General features: G+C 54.0%; 1 protein-coding gene across 3 annotated transcripts in view; it reads right to left on the reverse strand.

Moving 5' to 3' along the window:
* The window catches only part of RNF220 (ring finger protein 220), a 327,682-nt gene that overhangs the window by 188,019 nt on the left and 119,352 nt on the right, over window positions 1-20,311 (reverse strand). The window contains exon 1 of one of the 3 annotated variants that reach the window (XM_034778231.1): window positions 1,809-1,866. The exons of the other annotated variants lie outside the window; for them this stretch is intronic. Coding sequence (XP_034634122.1) covers window positions 1,809-1,830 — 22 coding nt within the window. The 5' untranslated portion in view covers window positions 1,831-1,866. Of the gene's footprint in view, window positions 1-1,808; window positions 1,867-20,311 lie in introns of those variants that run through there. 3 annotated transcript variants of the gene reach the window in all.

Below are 20,311 nucleotides of genomic sequence, written 5' to 3' on the forward strand. Positions count from 1 at the left end.
CTACGTCCCGGCAACGGCTGCTCACTCCTGCCTGCAAGGGCTCAGCTATGTCTGTGTCAGTCTGTTTAAACATCGTCTCCTCCCTCGGAGACCCCAGAGACCTTGAGCTGGTGGGTGGGATTCCAGTGTCTCTGGGATTCATCACTGCATCTCCAGAGGTTATCGAACCACACTTTGGAAAAGGCACCCAAAGGAGAGGAAGGCTGATGGAGCGGATTAGAGCAGGGAACTGGGAGCCAGGACTCCTACTTTCAGCTTGGGAGAGGAGTGGGTTCCAGTGGTTAGAGCGGGGGAGAGGGCTGGGAGCCAGGACTTCTGAGCTCCCTCCCAGCTCAAGGAAGAGCGTCAATCTAGTGATTATAGCAGGTGGCACTAGGAGCCACGACTCTTGGATTCGAGTCCTGATGTCCAGCCTTGGCCACCTCACTTCCCCTCTTTGTGCCTCAGTTTCCCCCATCAGGACTATGGAGATAATGATACTGCCCCGCCTAGCCAATGGCCAGTTGAGGCTCCCCCCCGTGAGAGCTCCACTCAGGACATGTGAGTTTAAAAGGCCACAGACAACCTCGCGAGCACGGGGAAATTGTCGAGTCACGCTGAGGACTGGCCATGTTCTGAGGGTTTCAATTGGAACAGTAGGGGTCATGGAGCCAGGAAGCGGACCGGTGTTTTGCTGCTAGGGTTGGGAGCAGGGTCTGCCCTCCCGCAGACTGCTAAGAGCCACCCTGATCTCTCCTGCCTGACCCCTCCTGCTGCAGGCTCCTGGCCGATACCTCAGTGCGAGGGAGGTGGGGGTGTGTGGATTGCACCAGGAGTGAGAACCCCAAGGGAGCTGGAAGGGGGGGGGGAATCTGGGGGAACCCTTCGTGCTCACCGGAGGGAACAGAAGCGACGAGGAAGGTGGCGTTCCATGGGGGGCAGGCACGGGTAGGCCAACGGACTCATCTTTAGTGCTCCAAGGGGGAAAGTGCAGAGAAGGGAAATAAAATGAGGAAGCCAGCATTCCAGGCACACAGGGTGGCTCAAGGCCCTGTGCTGGCTCGGGTCACAAGAGAGCTGGGCTCTGTTCCTGGCGCTGCTACAAATGCCATGCATAGCCTGGGGCAAACTGTGTCATCTCTCGCAGTGCTCCGCCCATGAAATGGGGCTGCCTTCCTGTCCGGCCTCACGGCTGGGGGCGAGGGGGCAGACTCCGTTCCTTGATGGCGGAGGGGTACTCAGATGCGACAGGAATTCCCAAGATTTAAGAGGATTCGGATACTATAAAATGAACAGAAGTGCTGTGATGATTCCCTGTGTCTGTCCTTGCACACGCTAACAGAGAACCCTATTCAGATGGATTTTTAGTTTTGTCTCTTTCTGTTTCCCGTGTCTCCCAGTCAACTAAGACAATGTTAAAACTAATAACAAACTCCTGCCCAGCCATTTTGTAGGGTTCTTTGACTCCAGACCTATTAGGATTTTGGTCATGCTTTAATTATGGTTCCCTTTATAAGTAGTTGACAAAGGGTGAATCAATGATATTACAGGCGTGTTACCGATAGGAGCAGCATGTGTGATACACGGCTATAAGCACGAGTAGAAGCTGCCACAGTGAGTGATAAGCTATGATTATAATAAACCTGTGACCTCTTGGACTCTCTAACGACAGATTAACCATTAATTAAAACAGCTATTAATCATTATTAACCCCTTGTAAGCTAGTTATAAACGGAAGTACGACCAGGAAGTGTCTCTTTCTTTCTTACTTTTTTCAAGTTTGTCTCAATAACAACAACAACAAGAAGAATAAAATAATGAAAACTTACAGAGGGGCAGAGCTAAAACCATGCGGTGGGTGGTGGTCGCAGACGCTTGTGGCCCTCTTTGGCTGTCGCTTCTATCTGGCAATCAATTGACAAGAAATTGAGATTATGAAATATTGCCACTGTGACCGGAGGAGGAGGGTTTAGTTCCCAAGTTCAAGGAGGAATTGCCACTCCCATGTTGGAATAATTAACAATTAACATCAGCTAAAGGAGCGAAAGGGTTCCCTAGCTATTAACTGTGCCTGCCGGGGAGCCAGTGTCCACTGCACAGATGGGACTTCTGGGAAACGAACCATGAAGGCGGAGTTTCCCCAATGCACAAATCCCATTGACCTTCACAGGTGCCCAGCCAGCATTTGTGGCTGTGAAAATCTGTGCGAATCCTTCCAAGATTAAAGAGATCTCCCAGTGATAGGCACCTTAGCAATGTCATCAGAGACTGGGTGGGCAGAGAGCTAGGGGAGAGATGGGGGGCGAGAGACAGGCAGACACAGATCTAACGACACTCGGAGGAGAGCAGAAGTGGTGGGTTAGGCTGGTGTTACCTCTCTCTCCCTGTTGGGCTAAGGGACCCCAGGCCCCAGGGGTCAGACCCTCAGAACCCTCATCTCCATCCATTTGTGTGTGTGCTGGGCCCTGCTTGAGTGTGGGGCACGGAACTGGAAGCATGACCGTGCGTGGCGGCAGAAGTGCGGCATGTGTGTGACCCTGTGTGTGAAGCCTGTTGCATAACAGCCTCGGGGGGCTCACTTCCTGAGCCCTTGAGCCGTTGAAGCCTCAGAAACCACCAAGTCCCAGTTGGGTTAGGAACTGCCGTGGGGCCTGTGCTTCCTGCAGGTGCCCTGGGCCCATGAATCACACCTTGTCAGGGATCTGGGCCTGGGGCTTTGCAACCGCCAGCTGGAGCGAAGAGGAACAGAGCTGTGTGCAGCCTGCAGCCGCCGGGCGGCCCAATGCTGCTCTGGGGCTCCTCCGAGGCGGGCTCTCCAGCCAGGCCAGGGAAGGGTTAAGCAGGCATTAATCACGCTCTCTGAGAGACGTTTCAAAGCCTCTTCCAAATATTATAAAAAATGTCTTTAATCATCTAATTGCGCGAACTCTACTGGTGATGGATGGGGAGATTTCTCCTCTCTCCTCCTGATCCGAACAGATGAGGCTGGGGAGCCCCTGCTCTGGGGGGGGTTATGGGGGGGGGGGAGAAAAGGACGTTTCTCAACCTCCCACCAGAGCAGTTATAAATATGAGGTCATACAGCGAGAGATGATAACGCATTAAGGGCTCTTGAGATATTAGTCTGTCAGCCTCGTTAGACAGAGCTATTTGGGGCTGACTGCATAATTAGAGGCTGGGGTACCCATAACTCACTGGTGTTTATATGGCAGGAAGGGGCTTCGCTTACCATCACCCTTTGCACACTAAGTCATCTTGCAGCAGGCATCAAATTCCTCTCCCCTCCGCAAAAACCATCAGATTCTCTGCTCCCCTGGAACAACCACTCCTCTGCTCCCCCTGCCCCCCGCCCGCCCCGAGGAAGACGCGCTCCTCCATCAGACTTTGCCCTTCCAGTAAACGCCTGGGGCTCTGCATCTTCAATGCACTGCACAAACACTCCCTCTCACAACTCACCTGTCTACAGGTGGGGAAACCGAGGCCCAAGGAGGGGCAGGGCCCACACTTACCCAGGGAGTTTGTATCAGAGCCGGGCGGAAAACCCAGGACTCCTGAGGCCAAGCCCCTGTGGCTCACCCACCAGGTGACCTGTCAGGAGGACACACGGGAACGGCGAGGAAATCCCCAGCCGTACGTAAGAGAAATTCCCCACCTCAGCTCTGGATGATACGACCCACTAGGAAAATAGACCCCCCGCTCCAGGCCTCAAACAGAGGCCTGAAGTCACCATCTCAAAGGCCTCACAAAGTGGGCTGATTTGCCTTGCTGTCCCATGTGTGTGACCTGAAGGCAGCTTCAGACTGTGATCCCCAGCGTTCCCTGGGAACGGTTTGGGAAGGGTAGTGCAGGGAAAAGCTGGAGGGTTGGCGCTCAGATCCCACACCGACAGGCAGCGTATGGGAACCGGAACAGAACAGAAGGAAAGGCAAGAGTGCTCCGCTGATGGCTCTCAGTCCTTACCCAGCCCTGAGCACCACACACACACACGGCTTTGCCAGTGCCTCTCAATCCCGACCTGCACCTTTCCCCCACCCTCAGCCACGCTCGGCTGCTCAGGGTGCTCACTGGGGTGGACAAATCTCTCTGAGGAGCTGGGTTGAGACTAATCAAACTCACTGTAACCACAGCAAAGTTCAACCACAGCTCTGCAGAAGTGAAAGCCTGGTGCATTCTGCACAGCACCAGGGCTCTCCCACCCAGGATAGGGATGAGCCCTAGAGGATTCTAAGTGCCCCCCAGCTGACAGGCCCAAGTGCCAAGAGGAGTTTGCCAGGCAGGCCACGCGAGGGAGGGTAACCGTGAAGGAGCTGGGCGTCCAGAACTTGCACAGGTTTCTCCTCGCCACTGGAGGATCAGCCCAACGTCATGAGCTGCGAGCTGAAGGGACGCTTCAAAACCAGCGCAGTGAAAAATAAAACAAGTGAAACAGGGAAGAGGTGCGTTTTCGTTCTGGGTCCATGCAGAGGCAGGGCACCGCGCGGCAAGGAACAGAGACTGCAAAGCACACAGGACTTGGATCCTAAGCCTGACCCGCTCCCACCCCGGGGATAATGCACAGACAGTCACACCGCCAGGCTCCCGACATGAGCAGTACGTACAGAGAAGGAAGCTAAGGCACAGGGAGGTGAAGTGATGTGACGTGGCCAAGGTCACAGTGACTCCAGAGGCAGGGCTGGGATGAGAGCTCTCACAGCTACCTCTCATCAGCTAGGCCGCTGAGGGGCCAGCATGGCCAGGTTTCACCGGTCTGGGCTAAAGAATGGAAGACACTTGATGTCTCATGGGAGCTGCTGGATGGACCAACAAGGAGGAAACCACAGGGGCCAAACACATGCGTGATCTCACTCTGCTGGGGTCACTGAGCCAGTTTTCCACTTGTTGTGACCTCTCTGAAGTCAACAGAGTGACCCAGCACAGCCACTCAGGAGACTCCCACCCCGCTCCAGGACAATCCGTCGTGTTGTAGGCACAGCTAAGAAGCGCACAGCTAAGTAGCGCTGACGTCACCCGGCAGAGGGCAGTCGGACAAGCCTGTGAACGCAACATGAAGAGGCGATGTTCCCCTGGGACTGCTGACCTGGAATGGGAGATGGGGCCAGCACCTGCCATCTTTCCATCAGAACACGGCCCAGCCGTTACCCTCCCATCCCCGCCTGCGGCCTCTGGCACTACTGGTGTGGAAATGATAAGCGAGGTGCGTGACAGCACCCTCTAGTGGCTGCTCCACAGAGAGGATACAGGACCTGCTACTAGTGCCAACAGAGGGAGATCCCCGTTACCTGGAGAAGCCATAGCGTGGTGCTTCTGGAGCTGCGGGGACCATGCTGACACTGCTCAGTTTCCAGCCCTACCCATGAAGCTTCCTCATCCCCGCTCTCAGCTTTCCAAATGCCTCATGGGAGGGGGCAAGGGGTCTGGTAACCCTGTGGCTTCCTGGGCTGAAGCAGGATAATGAATCCTGATGGGAGAAGTGACCTTTTCCAAATGCCACATGCCATTGGATTGTATATCACACCCGGACAATGTGCCATGGGTATTAAAATCGTTTTTCCAATAGAGGTTTGTGTGTGTGAGAGAGAGAGAAAGCGAGAGGGAGAGATGTGGGGAAAATAAAATTAAGACATGAAAATGAGGATGCCTCTAACGCACAGCCTTCAGCGCAGACCAGCGTCCTAGCAAAGCAGAATTGACCCAAACGCTTAACGCATGTGACTCTTGAGACCTAGGACGATCCCATGGTTAGAGCACAGGGCTGGGTGTCAGGATACCTGGGTTCTTTTCCTAGTTCTGCCACAGACTTTAGGCAATTCGCTTCCCCCTCTCTGTGTTCCCCAAAATGAGCTGGAACGTCTTGCAAAGCCTTCCAACTCCATAAGCTTTCCCTGTCCTTAAGAGATGCATATGTAGTGTGCAGAAGGTATGCACGCTTGCACAAACATGCACCGAGTGTAAACTATATGCACGTATGCACAAGCACATGCATACATGAGCATTATTGTGTGCTGCACACGCTCAGGAAAAGCAGAATCGTCCACGGTAGCAAAATCCAACATATTTTGACTCACCTGAGTTTTAAGAAAGTAAATATACTCCACCCCAGTATAAATATATTTATCTAGACTATTTTCTGTCTATACACAGATACACACACACACGCAAACGCAAGGACAGATTCCCATGAGAAAACACAATACGAAAGGGAGGCACTGGGAGCCAGCTTGTTCCCTCGATCTGCAGAGCAATTGTCCGGCTGAAATAACAACGTTGGGACGAAAAAAAGAAAAGAAAAAGGGACAAGCTGTGTTTGTTTATTCAGCTTCTTTCTCCCCTCACCCCTCGACAATGCCCTGACACCGTGTCCTGCCGCGCCGGGGCTGCAACCCCAACAGGCTAAATTTATCCCAGCTGGAGCGCTGTTTACAAGCCTTGTCCTGTTTACCGTGCGGTCCATCCTGCCCAGAACCAACCGCAGGCGTTTCACAAGACGCGCAGTCCGTTCCCCCCTCGGTCTGTCTCTGACGTCCCAGGAGGGGTGGAGGGACGAGGCCGAAATGGAATGCTGATGGGCTTTCGAAGGGAGTCCGAGACACAGGGGCGATGTGAACAGCAGACACCGTGCAAGCAAGGGCAGCTAAACTGACCTGTGGAAGTGATGTTGGAGCAATCCAACCTTAATGTTTCTGTCTTTACCTTTTTAGTTCGGGATCAGATTCTGCTCTCTGTGTGTGACAAGGTGCAAGCAGACTGCCCCGGAAGGCCTCTCTCTGCCTGTGCGACGCGGCGCTCTGCCAAATGAACCTCCCCAATTGCTTGGCTGAGCCACCCAACTGGGGGTGCTCCCGTGGCCCGTTCAACCCCCTGCGGAGAGGGGTGGCTGTCACGTGATTTGCGTTTGCCTGTGCGCACACTGAAGCCCTTCGCTGGGAAAGTCCCCGACCGCTCCTCTCCTCTGGGGCAGAAAGGTGGGTGCAAACCGTTGGTTTGCTGGGAGTCCCCTGCCATGAGGTCTATGGGCAGCAAGCGGCACCGCGAAGTCGCTGGCCCTAGGACACACCACAGAGCCAGCGAAGGGCTAAGGATCCAGACGGTCTGCACCTGTCCCCATGACCCTGACACGCCCTGGGGGAAGGGAAATCCCGGCATGTCGCCTTGAGCTCCCTGTGCTGGATGAGTAGCCACCAGTTTTACGGCTCCATTGGGCCCTTTCTCCAGCAGCCACCTCCCCTGCGATGGGCCAGCGTCCAGATGCTAACCCCAGGGGGCCAGGGGCTCCTCCGCAGAAGGAGGGGTGGGGGGCAGAAAAGCAGCTAACTAAAGAGCCAGAAGAAAGAGGGTTGCCGCCCTGCGAGGGCTCTGCCAGAGGCTGCTGGATGTTTCCTGGGTCCCGCGTGCCCTGACGCACAGAAGTTACATGGGGGGGGGGATGCAACTGCCGAGCTCAGCAACGCTGGCTTGCTTTATTTCTTCCTAGCCTCTCAAAAGCGATGGGCGGTGGGAGGCTTGGAGGGGCAGGTCGCGGGGATTTTAGCCCGTTCCCACTTTCTCACTCTCCCCTCTGAGGCTGGGCTGCAGCCAGCCAGGGGCTGTCTGGAGGGGATCAAAGACAGGTGCTAGGTCCCTTGGCTGTCAGCTCATGTGGCCACCCCGCAGGGCAGGGCAGGGCAGGGCAGGACAGGCAGGGCGGCCCACACTGCCGTCGCCTGGGCTCTCTCCTGGGCAGATGGGCCTTTCCAAAGGGTCGGACGTTATTTCATGAATCCCAGCTAACGAATTCTGATGCGCAAAAAGAATCTTCTCGTTAACCCTTTGGTTCCCTCTGCCATGTGACCACAGCACCTTTTAATCGCTTCTGCGATGCTGGCGAACGGGAGGGTAGGATTCTCCTGGCCTGGCCCTCGGGGCAGGCTCTGCTCTCACATGGGTCCCGCGCACACAGCTGGCAATCAGCATCTCAACGTATCGCGCCAGGCTGCAGCTGGCAACAGCCGGGCGCCACTTCCCGGCTTCTGCCCCGTCTCACCCCCTAGTGGCTGCAAAGGGGATCCAAGAGGTGCTGAGGACACTCTGAAGGGGGCAGCTCCGACGGCAGCACTGGGCCCTGTCCTCTCTCTCAGCCGGGGCAGCAATGGCCATTGCTCGGCGATGGTGGACCCTCTGCACCCACGCACGGGCTGCACGGGCTTATGCCTGATCAGCCAACAGCCCTCCCCCTGTTCAGACTCGGTGTGGGCCAGGAACCGAAGTCTGTTATAGTCCAGGGACAGCCTCCCACCGACCCGGGGCCTGATATCACACGCGGATGGTGTGTGTGGAGGAAGGAGGGTCTCGTGGAAAGGGAGGACTGGAAGACAGGGGGCTGTGTTCTACTCTGGCCATCTTACCCTAGGCAAGGTACTGAAGTCTCTGTGCCTCAGTTTCCCCATTTGTAAAAGGGCGGCAGTGCAGGGTGAGGCGACGTTCATTGTTTGAGGTTGCTGGTTGGAGCGGGGAAAGCATTATTACACCGTAGGAGTGGGAAGTGTGTATATGCTACACAGAGATGTGTATACACACAGTCTATCTACACACTCTGTGCCTTATGGATTCTATTCACACACATTCCTTTGTTTAACACTCTTGAGAGATGCTGTTCTTGTTACAACTTCTAAGTACAAATTACAGTAACTTTTGCAATCAGAATCCGAGACCCAATGAGCTCAAATTACGAATGTTTTCATGATAGCCATGTTCTCTCATTCTGCCTTTCCAAGGTCCCCTCTCCTGCACTGCTCCCAAGTAGCTTTCTTTAGCCTTCCGCTTCTTCCCCACCTAATCTGTCTTGGGGCTCAGCTCCTTTGAGACAAGGAGATCGTCCAGAAGGAGGGTCAACGTGGTGTTCCAGGTGGAGGCAAATCACATGCAGAACCACCCTCCCCAAGGAGCTGGTGAATGCGCTATCACTCTCCAGTCTTATCTCCCATGCCTATTCCCTTTGACCCAACACACGTTTCAGATACTCTGGCATCCGGGGCTGGCTGGAAGCTCTTCAACACTGCAGAGCATGGCCGGCCCTAGATCTCAGACAAAGACACCCAAAGTCGCAAACCATAACTGATCAGGGAGGTCAGAAGGACGGAGAGCACCCCGCCCAGTCCAGCTCCCCACCTGGCGTCTCCCAACAGAGGGCAGCAGATCCGCATGTGATGCTGGCGATGGCTGTGGTGGTGCTGATGAAGAGGTAAGCGAGAAGAGGTAAGCATGTGTGTGTAATTCACATGGGTGGCTCCTCATCTCCGGAAGCGGATCCTCCAGTCAGGAAGTCATGGCCCTGATTACTTTGTCTTCCACGTTTAAGAACATCCCTAACTGCTCCTTGGATAGCTCAATTAGTAAAGTGAATATATTATATAAAGTCTAAAAGATTAAACTCTCATAGGCAGCCCATAATTTCATGAAGAAGTCAGGGGAGCATATCCCTCTTATTAACTCTATAACAAATGTGATGAAAATGTTCAAATAGAATGTTAATGCAATGTTACGTGTAATTTTCCCAGGCGATTTTCTGCTGAAATATTTCTTTATTAATAGTAATTGAGGGTATAAATTATGAATGAGGCGATTTTCTCCTTTCACTGGGAAAGACATACTAATGGCAATAATTCTTTATAATAATTTTTGGGGGGAGAGTGGGAGGGAGCTGGGGCAAGGGGTTTAAAGAAAAAAAACCTTTAAAGGGATTACAAAATATATAGACTAGATGTGAGTGTTTTATTGCCGTGCAGAGGATTTTACACCTGTGTAGGCTGAGTGCTGTGTGGTGGGCACACAGCAGGTCTGTGCAGTGTCCGGGTGTGAAGAACAAAATCCACTGCCACTTCTCCACATTGCTCTCCTCATCTGTCTCTAGGCACATGGCGAGTGGAGGGGTTTTCCTGACATTCACACTTTGCTCCCTGTGGCTCAAGCCCCGGGGTCCTTACTCAGCCAAAACTCCCCCTGACTTTCATGGGCCTGATACCTACTGAGTAAAAGATTGGGTCCTATATTTGTATCCTGTGGGTTTAGTTCTTCAGGAAAGGCCGGATTCCGCTCACCTTCCATTGTGAAAGCAGCGAACTGTCCTGTGGCACCTTATAGACTAACAGACGTATTGGAGCATGAGCTTTGGGGGGTGAAGTGGAGCTCCTGCTCCAATACGTCTGCCACAGGACTCTGCTGCTTTTACAGATCCAGACTAACACGGCTACCCCTCTGATACTTCCTTTGTGAGTAATCAATGGGAGTACAGTAGCACTCATGTGAGTTAGAGAGGACAGAATCGAGCCCTCAATGCTTGGAATCGGCTGGGGTTCGGTAGGACTGAGCTCTCGTTACCCCTTTCTCTTTGGAGTAGAGGGGGTCATCCAGCTGTTTGCTGCAGGCTGGAGTTTGGCCTCTTGGGCTAGCGCCGACGGGGTTCTGTTGGCAGGTCTGTTTGGGCATACAGGTTCCTGCTCTTGGGGCACAGTCTGCACGACACCTCTCTGTCTTCCCTAGCCCGGCTGGGTAGGGTGGGGAAGCTGTTTCTTTGCTCTTCTGATTCTTTAAAGCCACCAGAGATGAAGCCACCCCCTCTGACCTTGGCCATTCTGCACTCTCCAGGTGTAGCTTCAAGCCAAGGGGCCTGGGAAATCCAGCGGGAAAGGCTAGGGCTCTAGCCTGGATACTGCACGGAGACACTGAGCAGTCTCCCTCTGCTACGGTAACCCGGGGGGAAGAGGGTGAACCGCTGGGGAAAAGGGCCTTGAGCCTTTCCATAGTCTTCTGGGCTCCATTCAGACCATGCATGAGATGGGGGATGTGTCTACACAGCAGCTGGTAGCGTGATTCCTAGAGTGGGCAGACAGACCCGTGCTAGCTCTGCTTGAGTGTGGCCACGGTGGCAGCTCTAAGTACACACCCAGAGGTCAGGCGGGTTTGTACTTGGTGGCTAGTCCAAGCCACCGCCCATGCCACGGCCACACTGAGATTTCTAGCACGCTTCCTCAAGCAGAGCTGTCTGTCTGTCTGCCTGCGTGGGGATGTGCGCTCCCAGCTGTTGTGTGCAGATGTGCCCTGTCAGGCAGAGGCTACAGGAATTCACTCACTCTGACACAGCCTGCCAAGACAGCGGGGCTATCACTAGGCAGCACCCCAAGGCCATTCAGGACTCGCTAGCACAGCTGGTCAAAACAGATTTGTCTGTATATTTTTTCAGTGATAAATTGCTGTTAGACAGAAACAGACATCGCAGGTAAATCAATCAATCAATCCCTTTCTGCTGAGATTTTTCTATTTTTTGACCAAAGTTTTTCAAAAATTTTCATTTCATTTCCATTCAAAATGCTTATTTTGGTTTGATTTTTCACTTTCCCTCCCTTTTTTCTTTTGGAGAGGAAGAAGAAAGCGTGCGTGTGTGCGGGGGAGGGAAGGGGAGGAGACACAACACACAAAGTGGTTCTTTTTCATTTCATTTTAATTTGCTGAAAAATCTGTGAAAAATTTTAACCAAAACTAAATATTTTCATTTTTCTTGAAACGTCCCAGAAAACACCTGACTCAGAAAGCCCTGGAACAGCCCCAGCCCCTCCTGCTCCCAACCCACAAACTCTTGCCACTGGAGCGAAAGCAGAATCCCCGTAAATTCTAAGCATCTGAGGGTCTCTGACACACGGCTGAGCGGTTCTGATTCCATCCTGTAGGCTCAGGGCTGTCACGCCCACGAGCCAGGGCATAACAGGATATCATATTAATGGCCAAGACTTTTAAGGGTCAAAGGCTCTTGCCCATTTGGAAGAGAGCAGCAGCAAGGTAACAGGTAACTGGGGAGCACCTACCCCAGCCCGGGTGAATGCAGAGGGGCAGGTGGGAGCAGCAGCCAATATCAGAGAGATACATGGGAAGAGCGTCCACTGCCAGCTCGGGAGGGGAGTGGCTGCAGCGAGCCCTGGGGCAGAGGCTTATTTGGAAAGGGATTCTCCTGCTGCATTCCCCCAGCCCCAGGGCTGTCCCTGGGGACCCTGTATCCACTGGGGAGCCACCGCCACCAGGGACAGATCCTGGCTGTGCTTGGCCCCCTGCCCTCGTGGTTAGCAAGGCGGCCATTCAAACTGAAGACAAATTTGAGCTGATGATCAAAGAAAGAAGGGTGGGGGGGAAGAAATGCACAGGGCAGGCACATAATCAGCTTCCCGTGACCTCACATGCTGCTCAGGGCACCCATAAACCAGGCCAGCGGCCACCCCTTGACCACTGAGCAGCTGCGCTGACCCCCCTGGAGCTGCGCCAGCCCCGAGGCGCTGCCGCGGAATCCACCCGCACCAAGCGGCGGAGGCGGAAGCTGCACAATGGCTGATGAGACCAGCACGAGCCGTCACCGACCCACCTCAAAATGAGGTTAATAATTGATGATGTTAAATGGGACAGTTAACAGCTGGGCCAGACGCTTCTTCAGCTCATATAGCGCATGAGCTGAGTCCTTGGAGAGTTCATTACACGCCACGGCCCGAGCACGAGGCCTCTGGCTCCAGAGACGCCTCGGAGAGGCTTTGGCTGGTGCCGCTGGCAACCCGCCTTAGACCTGCCCCTCATCAATTAAAAAACAAGAAAGAAATCATCAGGAAAATTGATTGGAAGAGAGACAATGTCTGGGACACCTTCACGGCACTCAGAAACCTCTGGGCTTACCCGTGAGGCTCACGGCCTTGGGAAGCGATGGCATTTGGTCTTTTGCTACGCAGAGGGAGGTTTGTTTCTGGCGTAGCTGGGAGATCACTGTTGCAGGAAGGGGTGTGGATGATTGAACGGGGGCACGCTTGCTTCTCGGTGGTTACTGGACCGTTCCTCGGTAGGGGTGCTGTGCTGGCTTTTGACTGAGATGCAAAACAAAGATCCCTGATGGCCAGTGCTCACTAAAGATCCTTTGGCAACCCCAGCATCCTGGCTAAATTCCAACTCAACGTATCACTGTCTCCCCACCCACATTTCCCCCACCGGTTTAAAGAGAAACAATATTCTTTGTCACTTCCAGCGTTACGGTGCGCTGTTAAACAGCTTCCATATTCCACCCCAGAAGTAGCTGCATTTCAGGAAAGCGGTCCTGTCTATTTTATGTTTATAAAGTGATATTGCCATAAAAAATCAGGGTACTATTAATAGGGCATAATTCTTCCTCTGTACTGGGTATGGGGCAGATCTTTAAAAGATAACAGCCCTGTGATAGAATAAAGGCATTATTGCTACAGCTGTAAGGAATCCCAGGGCTGGAATAGCAGGGGGGCTGCAGGTGGGGATTGAGGGGCACTGGCAGAGCGTGTGTCTGGGTAGCTCAATGCTGGATCAGCCAGGAGGGATGTGGGGCGGGATTGAGGGGTAACAGCAGTGTTGGTGGGGGGGTCTCACAACTGGAAGAGATGGAGATTGAGTAGCAGATGCAGAGTGAGGTCCACTATAAAATCTAGGAAAGACAAGCAGAAGCAGCACCTACATTAAAATTCACAACAATCACCCCCAAATTAAACACACACAGCTCCTCGGCTGGGCTGATGGGCAAATTATACACCCAGGGAGTCGGGGAGCGTGTTGGACAGGACAAGGCGGTGAGCGCTCTGAGCTTACACTGCTACCCAAGGAATGTCCAGTGGGTGTTTCGCTAGGACATCGATGTGCCTTTTCCATCACGTCCTGGATCCATCGCGTCCGTCAAGGAGCTTTGACTGGCCAGAGCTTCTCTGGCTCAGTTCCAGTCCAAGAGGAGACCAACCTCCAAGTCTGAGGGAGCAGAGTTTGCTGGAGATGAAAACAGAGCTCCCCTTTGGAACCTGTCCATGATTTCTAGCCATCTCGTCTATCCACCCCCCTCCGGGATCTACCCCTGACTCCGGCATCCCCCTCCAGTATCCAGTTGCCATACACACAATGAGTGAGCAGGGGAACAGAGCAGAAGCAAACTCCTAGAACAAGACAACAAACAAGAGGTCCCAGGCGCTGGCAGTGACTGATTTAAACCCCTCTCACCGTTCCCCACCCTGTGCCATGCAGTGATGCCCCCCCTTACCTAGTGGAGCCCTCCAAGCCCCTCCCTCTTCCTCTGAGCCCCTCGCTCTTCCTCTGGGTGTCACTTTGTTACTGCAGACAAGCTGGGGTGGCTGGAGACGCTGTGTGACTTGAGCCTGGGAGCAACCCAGGATGCAAAGCAAGGGTCGCAGCCCTGCCGCAGATGGCCTCTGGGCTCTCTTGGGAGCAGGGCTGTCCCCGCGCAGAGCGCTCCTCTTAGATTGTCCAGTTCATCCTTTTACCCATTTTAAGGGGATTTCTCTGCACTTTGCCATCGGATTTCCCGGCGCTGGTGAAAGAAGCCAGCGTCGCGGCTCCACCAATGGCAAGGCCAGAAGGGAGCGTTGTGTTCTCTAGTCCGATCCCCTGCATGACAGAGGCTGAAGAACTGCCCCAGCGATTACTGCACGGAGTCCAGGACTGGTGTCTGGCCTGGAGGAGTGCTTTTAGGAAGAGGCAGCCAGTCTTGATTTAAAGCCTGTCCGTGATGATGCATCCCTCACACCCCTGGGTAAGTTGTTCCGATAGTTAATGACTCTCACTGGTAAAAAAAATTGTGCCCTGTTTCTGGTCCAAACTTGTCTAGCGTCAGCTTTCCGCCATGGGATCATGCTCTCCCCTTTTCTGCTAGATGAAAGAACCCCCTGCTAGCAGAAATCTCTTCTCCGCAGAAGTACTTGTAGACTGTGATCAAGTCACTGCTTAACCTTCCCTTTGATAAGCTGCACCCTAGACCTAAGCTAGTCACTGACCCACAGACTGATGTTCAAAGAGGTGCAGTTCCCCCCACGCTTGCAACAGGTGAGCTCCTTCCCTGCCCTGGAATGACCCCTGTTTAGGCAGAGAGGGGCGCTCAGTCTCCATTGTGTCTCAGCATCCAAACCGCCTTTGCCCTCACCTTCGCCGAGCTAAACCCAACACAGCAGCATGTCCATCAATAACACCGTTAATCACACTCATTAAAACAACCCTACCAAAACAAAGCACCCCACTGCACATACAATTCTCCCCTCGGGGGCAGAACGAGAGAAAGAACCAATGGCAGGTGACAGACATTAGTCACGACAGGAAAGTTCTCAGATCCTCTGGGGAGGAGGGTGGGATAAGAACCGGCACAGACTAGACGGGGACCCTGTTAATTCCCGCTGTGATGTGGGCGCCTGTCCCACCATGAACCGGACTGAGCCTGATCAAACTAATTTCACACGTGGGGTCTCTAAGCAGCCGCCAGATTTAACAGCTTCCACTCGCTATCGACTTAGGCTGGTTTTCAAGTCACAGCCCGGAGGGGAAAGGTCTGAAACCCGCTGCCAGTCCCCTGAGTCATCCAGCCTCCCAAACCCATTCTCTCTGCTTCCGGCGTGTAAGCACCTTTCAAAGCCCATCCACCTGGATCCCCCGGCCGCCCCATTAGAGGAGGCCAAAGAAAACAAGCAAGAGCAGGTCTCACCCGAATGGATCTTCTCCATCCTTACTGAGATCCCCCCGCCCCCAGGCTATATGCAAAGAGGGCTTTGGCCTGGGCCCACGCAGGATTCACCTGCCTCCAGGCTTATCTCGTCTCTCTTTGTTCAAGGGCCTGATCCTGCCAGGAGCCCAAAGCCCCCGTTTCCCTCTGAAGCCCGACTGTACTCACACTTTGCAGGACAGCCTCAGAGACGCGACTGCCGTGAACAGCTCTCCGGTCCTGGGATGGCCCCACAGCAGCCACACACGCCATGTACGGCACCCTGCTCCCACCTGCCCCTGCCGGCAGAGATCAGCACTCGAGCTCCAAACATACTCTGCGGAGCACCTCATCAGAGAGCTGTGTGACACGACACCAGCTCTGGTTCATATCAGGAGGAGTCTGATCACATCACCCCTCTTGTCGAAAGGGTAAATCAGACCCTGCACTTACACCGAGGATCTCAAAGCATTTTGCATGGGGTGGGGGAGAGAGGAGCATTATCCACCCCATTTTACAGATGGGGAAACTGAGGCACGAAGAAGCCACATGTCTGGCCCAAGGCCACACGGCGAGGCAGCAGCAGATTTGGGAACAGAACCCAGGACTCCCAACTCCTAACCTCTGCCACCTCTGAGCTCTAGCCCGCACTGCCCCATCGCCCTGTGGCTCCCAAAGTGTCACGCTGCTCAGTTATCCTGGCGCACTGTGAGGCAAACAGGAGGCCCGTCCTCCAAACAAACCTAGTTCTGCATTTTTCAGCTCATCTGGGCAGGGTCAGTCCAAAGGAATAACAAGTGTGGTGTCAGCCCAATGTCCCCTCGGGGGCGGGGGGGTCTGTGCCTGTCCTTATTGGGAGATGGCTACACTTGGTGCGGCAACGATCTTTTCCATCTCCACTTGCTATGGGAGCTTCCAATCCCAGTGCTGGAGCCAGATGTGCACTGATGACTCATGCAGATGTTGGCCCCTCCGAGGGTCTGGTCAGTATTTCCCCTTCTCCCTTTCACATTCCTGTTGTGCCAAATTCAAACCATGCGCAGTGAGAAGGGATTACCTACCCATCATTATAGCTTTCACGCACCGGGCCTGTTTCACACGACTGGGGAGGGGACGACTGGCAGTAATGACATCCAGATGGCTGTGCCTCTGGAACCAGTCCCCTCTGCCATATTTGGAGCCATCTGGTTTGTCCCTGTCCCCCGTACACCCCCCCAACGCACGCCGAAACCACCTCCTTGCCTTGCTCTTCTCAGTCAGGGACACAAGGAGGGCGGGAGCCCCAGCACGAAGCCGATCGGGAGACAAGGTCACTTCCACTTCCAGCCCCTGCCCAAGAGCACGCCGGAGAAATGACAATTAGGGGGACAACAAATGGGCCTCTGGGCCCCAGGGGGAGAGGAAGACGCAGGGACGGGAGGGGGGAATGACACGTGTGTGCAGTAACTGGAGGCTGAAGCGGAAATAGCTCCAGTCGGCCCATTTAGAAAATCATCATTACTGTAAAATTTATGGCCGACGTGAGCTCGCCTGATAGATATGACTATTTAAAGGCAGCCAGAGCCTCCATTTATAACCGCGTGGAAGCCTGGGGGGAGGAGGAGGCACACACCGTGGAAGGAGGTGGGGGACCGGAGAGGAGGCAGGGGAGGAGAGGGAGGGGCTGTGGCTGGCATATGTATGCGCCAGGGCCCAGGTGGATGCCAGGTGGGCGAGCGGGGTTTGGGATCAGGGTGCTTGGCACTAGGGGGGCTAGAGGGGTTGTGGGCTTGGGCTGGAAGGGGACTCCCCCAAAGCACGTGGCCTTGGGCAGATCATTCCTTAGCATGTGGAAAAGGGGTGAGAGACCCCAGGGGTGGGAGTGTCGGGGGAAAGGTGCCTGGCCCGCCGCAGCACTTCACAACAGCAACTCTGCCCTTCAGCCCCCCGGCCATCCCTTTCTCCTGAGCCCCCCAGGGTCACTGGCCTTGGCATGCCGATGGTGGTGGTGGTATTTTAAACCCTTGTCCCAGCCCCCTAAAACAGCAGAATCCTGCGATTTCCTCCCCAAATAAGGAGCTGCTTCACCATGAGAGGAGAGAGGCCACCTGGGGGGTGGGGGGGATACAGCATAGGCATCACAGGCTTGGGTCGGGCCTCCTGGAGTCTATTGTAGACTGCTAATGACTCACAGAGCGACCTTGGGCAAGTCCCTTCCCCTCTCGGTGTAAACCATTATCACTCTGCTAACAAATCTGCAGCCAGCTGGGATTTTAGGGTTCTTCTAAGGTGTCTGTTGCGGGGCACCTGAACATCTCTGGGCTGAACATTTTACACTTCTTTACAGCAGGGAAAGAACGCCCACCCTCTTGATCCAAAAGCTGAGGCCCCTTTCCACTTGAACTAAAGAAATTCTCCCCGTTAGATGTGAGCAGTATATGGCCCATGACACACATCTGAGTAGCTGTGGATTCCATCCTGTGGGGAAGTGGCAGTGAACAGACAGCAGCCCCGGTCTTTACATTATTAGGTATTAACTAGGAGCTGTGTTTTAACTTGGTTTAAAAAATGAGACACCAAAAGTAACTCCTGGAGGGTGACATATCACTCCTTGTGTCTTTAGACCTGATTGATTGGTTCGTTTGTATAATGGGTGAGAAAAATGGGAGTCTTTTTTGCACTGGCTTAGACAAACGACTGGGAAACGGGGCTAAGTAGCATCAGTTGTGTCATCCATGCATGCCGTGTCCTTGCTGCTCCATGCAGAGCTAATCATCATATCCAGCTCTTACATCGCACTTGCCATAGGAGATCTACGGCTGGCCATAATGAGGGACAGGGAGGAGAAGCGATTTTCCTAAGGTCACCCAGGTGGTGAAGCCAGGAATAGAACCCAGTACCCTGCTCGCTAGCCTGCATTCCTGGGCCCTCATCTGAAGTACCCTGCTTTTGGGGGCTTGCTTGCCACGGAGGTGCACCATGGCTATCATTTGGAAAGGGTTTCGTTTCAGGCGTGTCGAGGAGGACACAGAATTACTGTAATTAAAAAGAAACTAATAATAAGGCTAAAGGCTGAAAGAATTGGGTTTGTTTAGTTTGGAAAAGAGAAGACTGAGAGGGGACATGATAGCAGTTTTCAGGTATCTAAAAGGGTGTCATAAGGAGGAGGGAGAAAACTTGTTCATCTATCTAAAAATAGAACAAGAAGCAATGGGCTTAAACTGCAGCAAGGGAGGTCTAGGTTGGATATTAGGAAAAAGTTTCTAACTGTCAGGGTGGTTAAACACTGGAATAAATTGCCTAGGGAGGTTGTGGAATCTCCATCTCTGGAGATATTTAAGAGTAGGTTAGATAAATGTCTATCAGGGGTGGTCTAGACAGTATTTGGTCCTGCCATGAGGGCAGGGGACTGGACTCGATGGCCTCTCGAGGTCCCTTCCAGCCCTAGAATCTATGAATCTATGAATAATACTAGAGACACCAGCTATATATTGGAGAGATTTTCTAAGGGTGGGGGTGGAAGGGGAGAAGTGTCTACCCCTATAAGTAGGAGCTCTCATTAATAACCAGTACAAAGCTATTCATAAACATTAATTCCCACTGCTCGCTCAGGTGGAAACACGGGAATTGGAAGGAGACTGGATGGGCGCCAGGACTCCTGGGGTCTATTCCCAGCTCTAGGAAGGCAGTGATGTCTAGTGGTTTGAGCAGGTGGGCCTTGGCATCAGGACCATTGAGCTCTGAACTGGGAGGAGAGGAGGGTCCAGTGATTAGAGCAGGGGGCACTGTGAGCCAGGACACCTGGGCTCCATCCCCGGCATTGCCACAGATACAGTGTGTGGCCTCGAGCAAGTCACTTTCCACAGGTGTACAGTGAGGCGGCCGTATATCACGGTGAGTAATGCGATAGAAATACGCAGCCATGCAGGGCAGGCCGCCTGTGCCAAGCGCTCGGAGAGGGGCAGCCGGCAGGTTGGGGGAATGTTATTGGCAGGAGACAGGGCAGGGTTCTTTGTGGCGCTTTAAAGGCCGACCAACACCCTCTGAGCGAGGCGTGACCGAGCGGTGGGCTAACAGTGGGCGCCCTCCCCATGGTGGGAGCAAGAGAAACACTCCCCTCCGGCTCCACCACCACCACTGCCGGCACACGGAGCATCCAGCCGATGGGAACATCTGTGTCTTTGGGGACTGCGGCAGCCTCCTCACCTGATTGAATTTCCAGGCTATCACTTGCTCTCCCTGCAGCTGCGAGGCACGATCGGCCTCCCGGCAACCCCGTGCTCACCCCGTTGAAGGAGGGGCTAATTCAGTTAGCCCGGTGGCATTAGCTGCCGTGAAGGATAACCCGCCACTGCGGCCCTGCGAGCCTGACACAATATTAAAGACCCCGCTGCCCTTGCTCGGGGCAGATTAAGCTGTGCTCATCGGTTTAATGCTGCACTCCTCACCCGGGCTCCCTCCCAGGCTCGGCACCTTAACTCTATTACCCCAGCGCTGAGGTGCTTGACCTGCCAATATTGCTCCCACTGATAATTCACCTCCCAGGAAACTTTGCCTTTTTGACCTCCTCCTGGAGCAGGCTCTGTCCCCACCCAGCAGGTCCACTCTATGCATCCCCCAGCACGTGGGGGGCCTCCGCCCTCTGCTTGCCTTCCAAACAGGGCTCCCTCACGCCCAGGCTCCCTTGCCAGCTTCCCAAGTTCATCCCCCCAAGCTTCCCATCTGCTTCCGCCACCAAGGCCTCCCAGCAAAACTCTGGCACTAGGGTGATTCTAGCGGCCTGGCCACCCTGCATGGGACGGGCAGACATTCCCACTGCAGGGAACGGTGCACAGAACGGCACAGTGATCCCGGG

The sequence above is a fragment of the Trachemys scripta genome, chromosome 8, assembly GCF_013100865.1.
Source record: "Trachemys scripta elegans isolate TJP31775 chromosome 8, CAS_Tse_1.0, whole genome shotgun sequence".
Classification (NCBI taxonomy): domain Eukaryota; kingdom Metazoa; phylum Chordata; order Testudines; family Emydidae; genus Trachemys; species Trachemys scripta.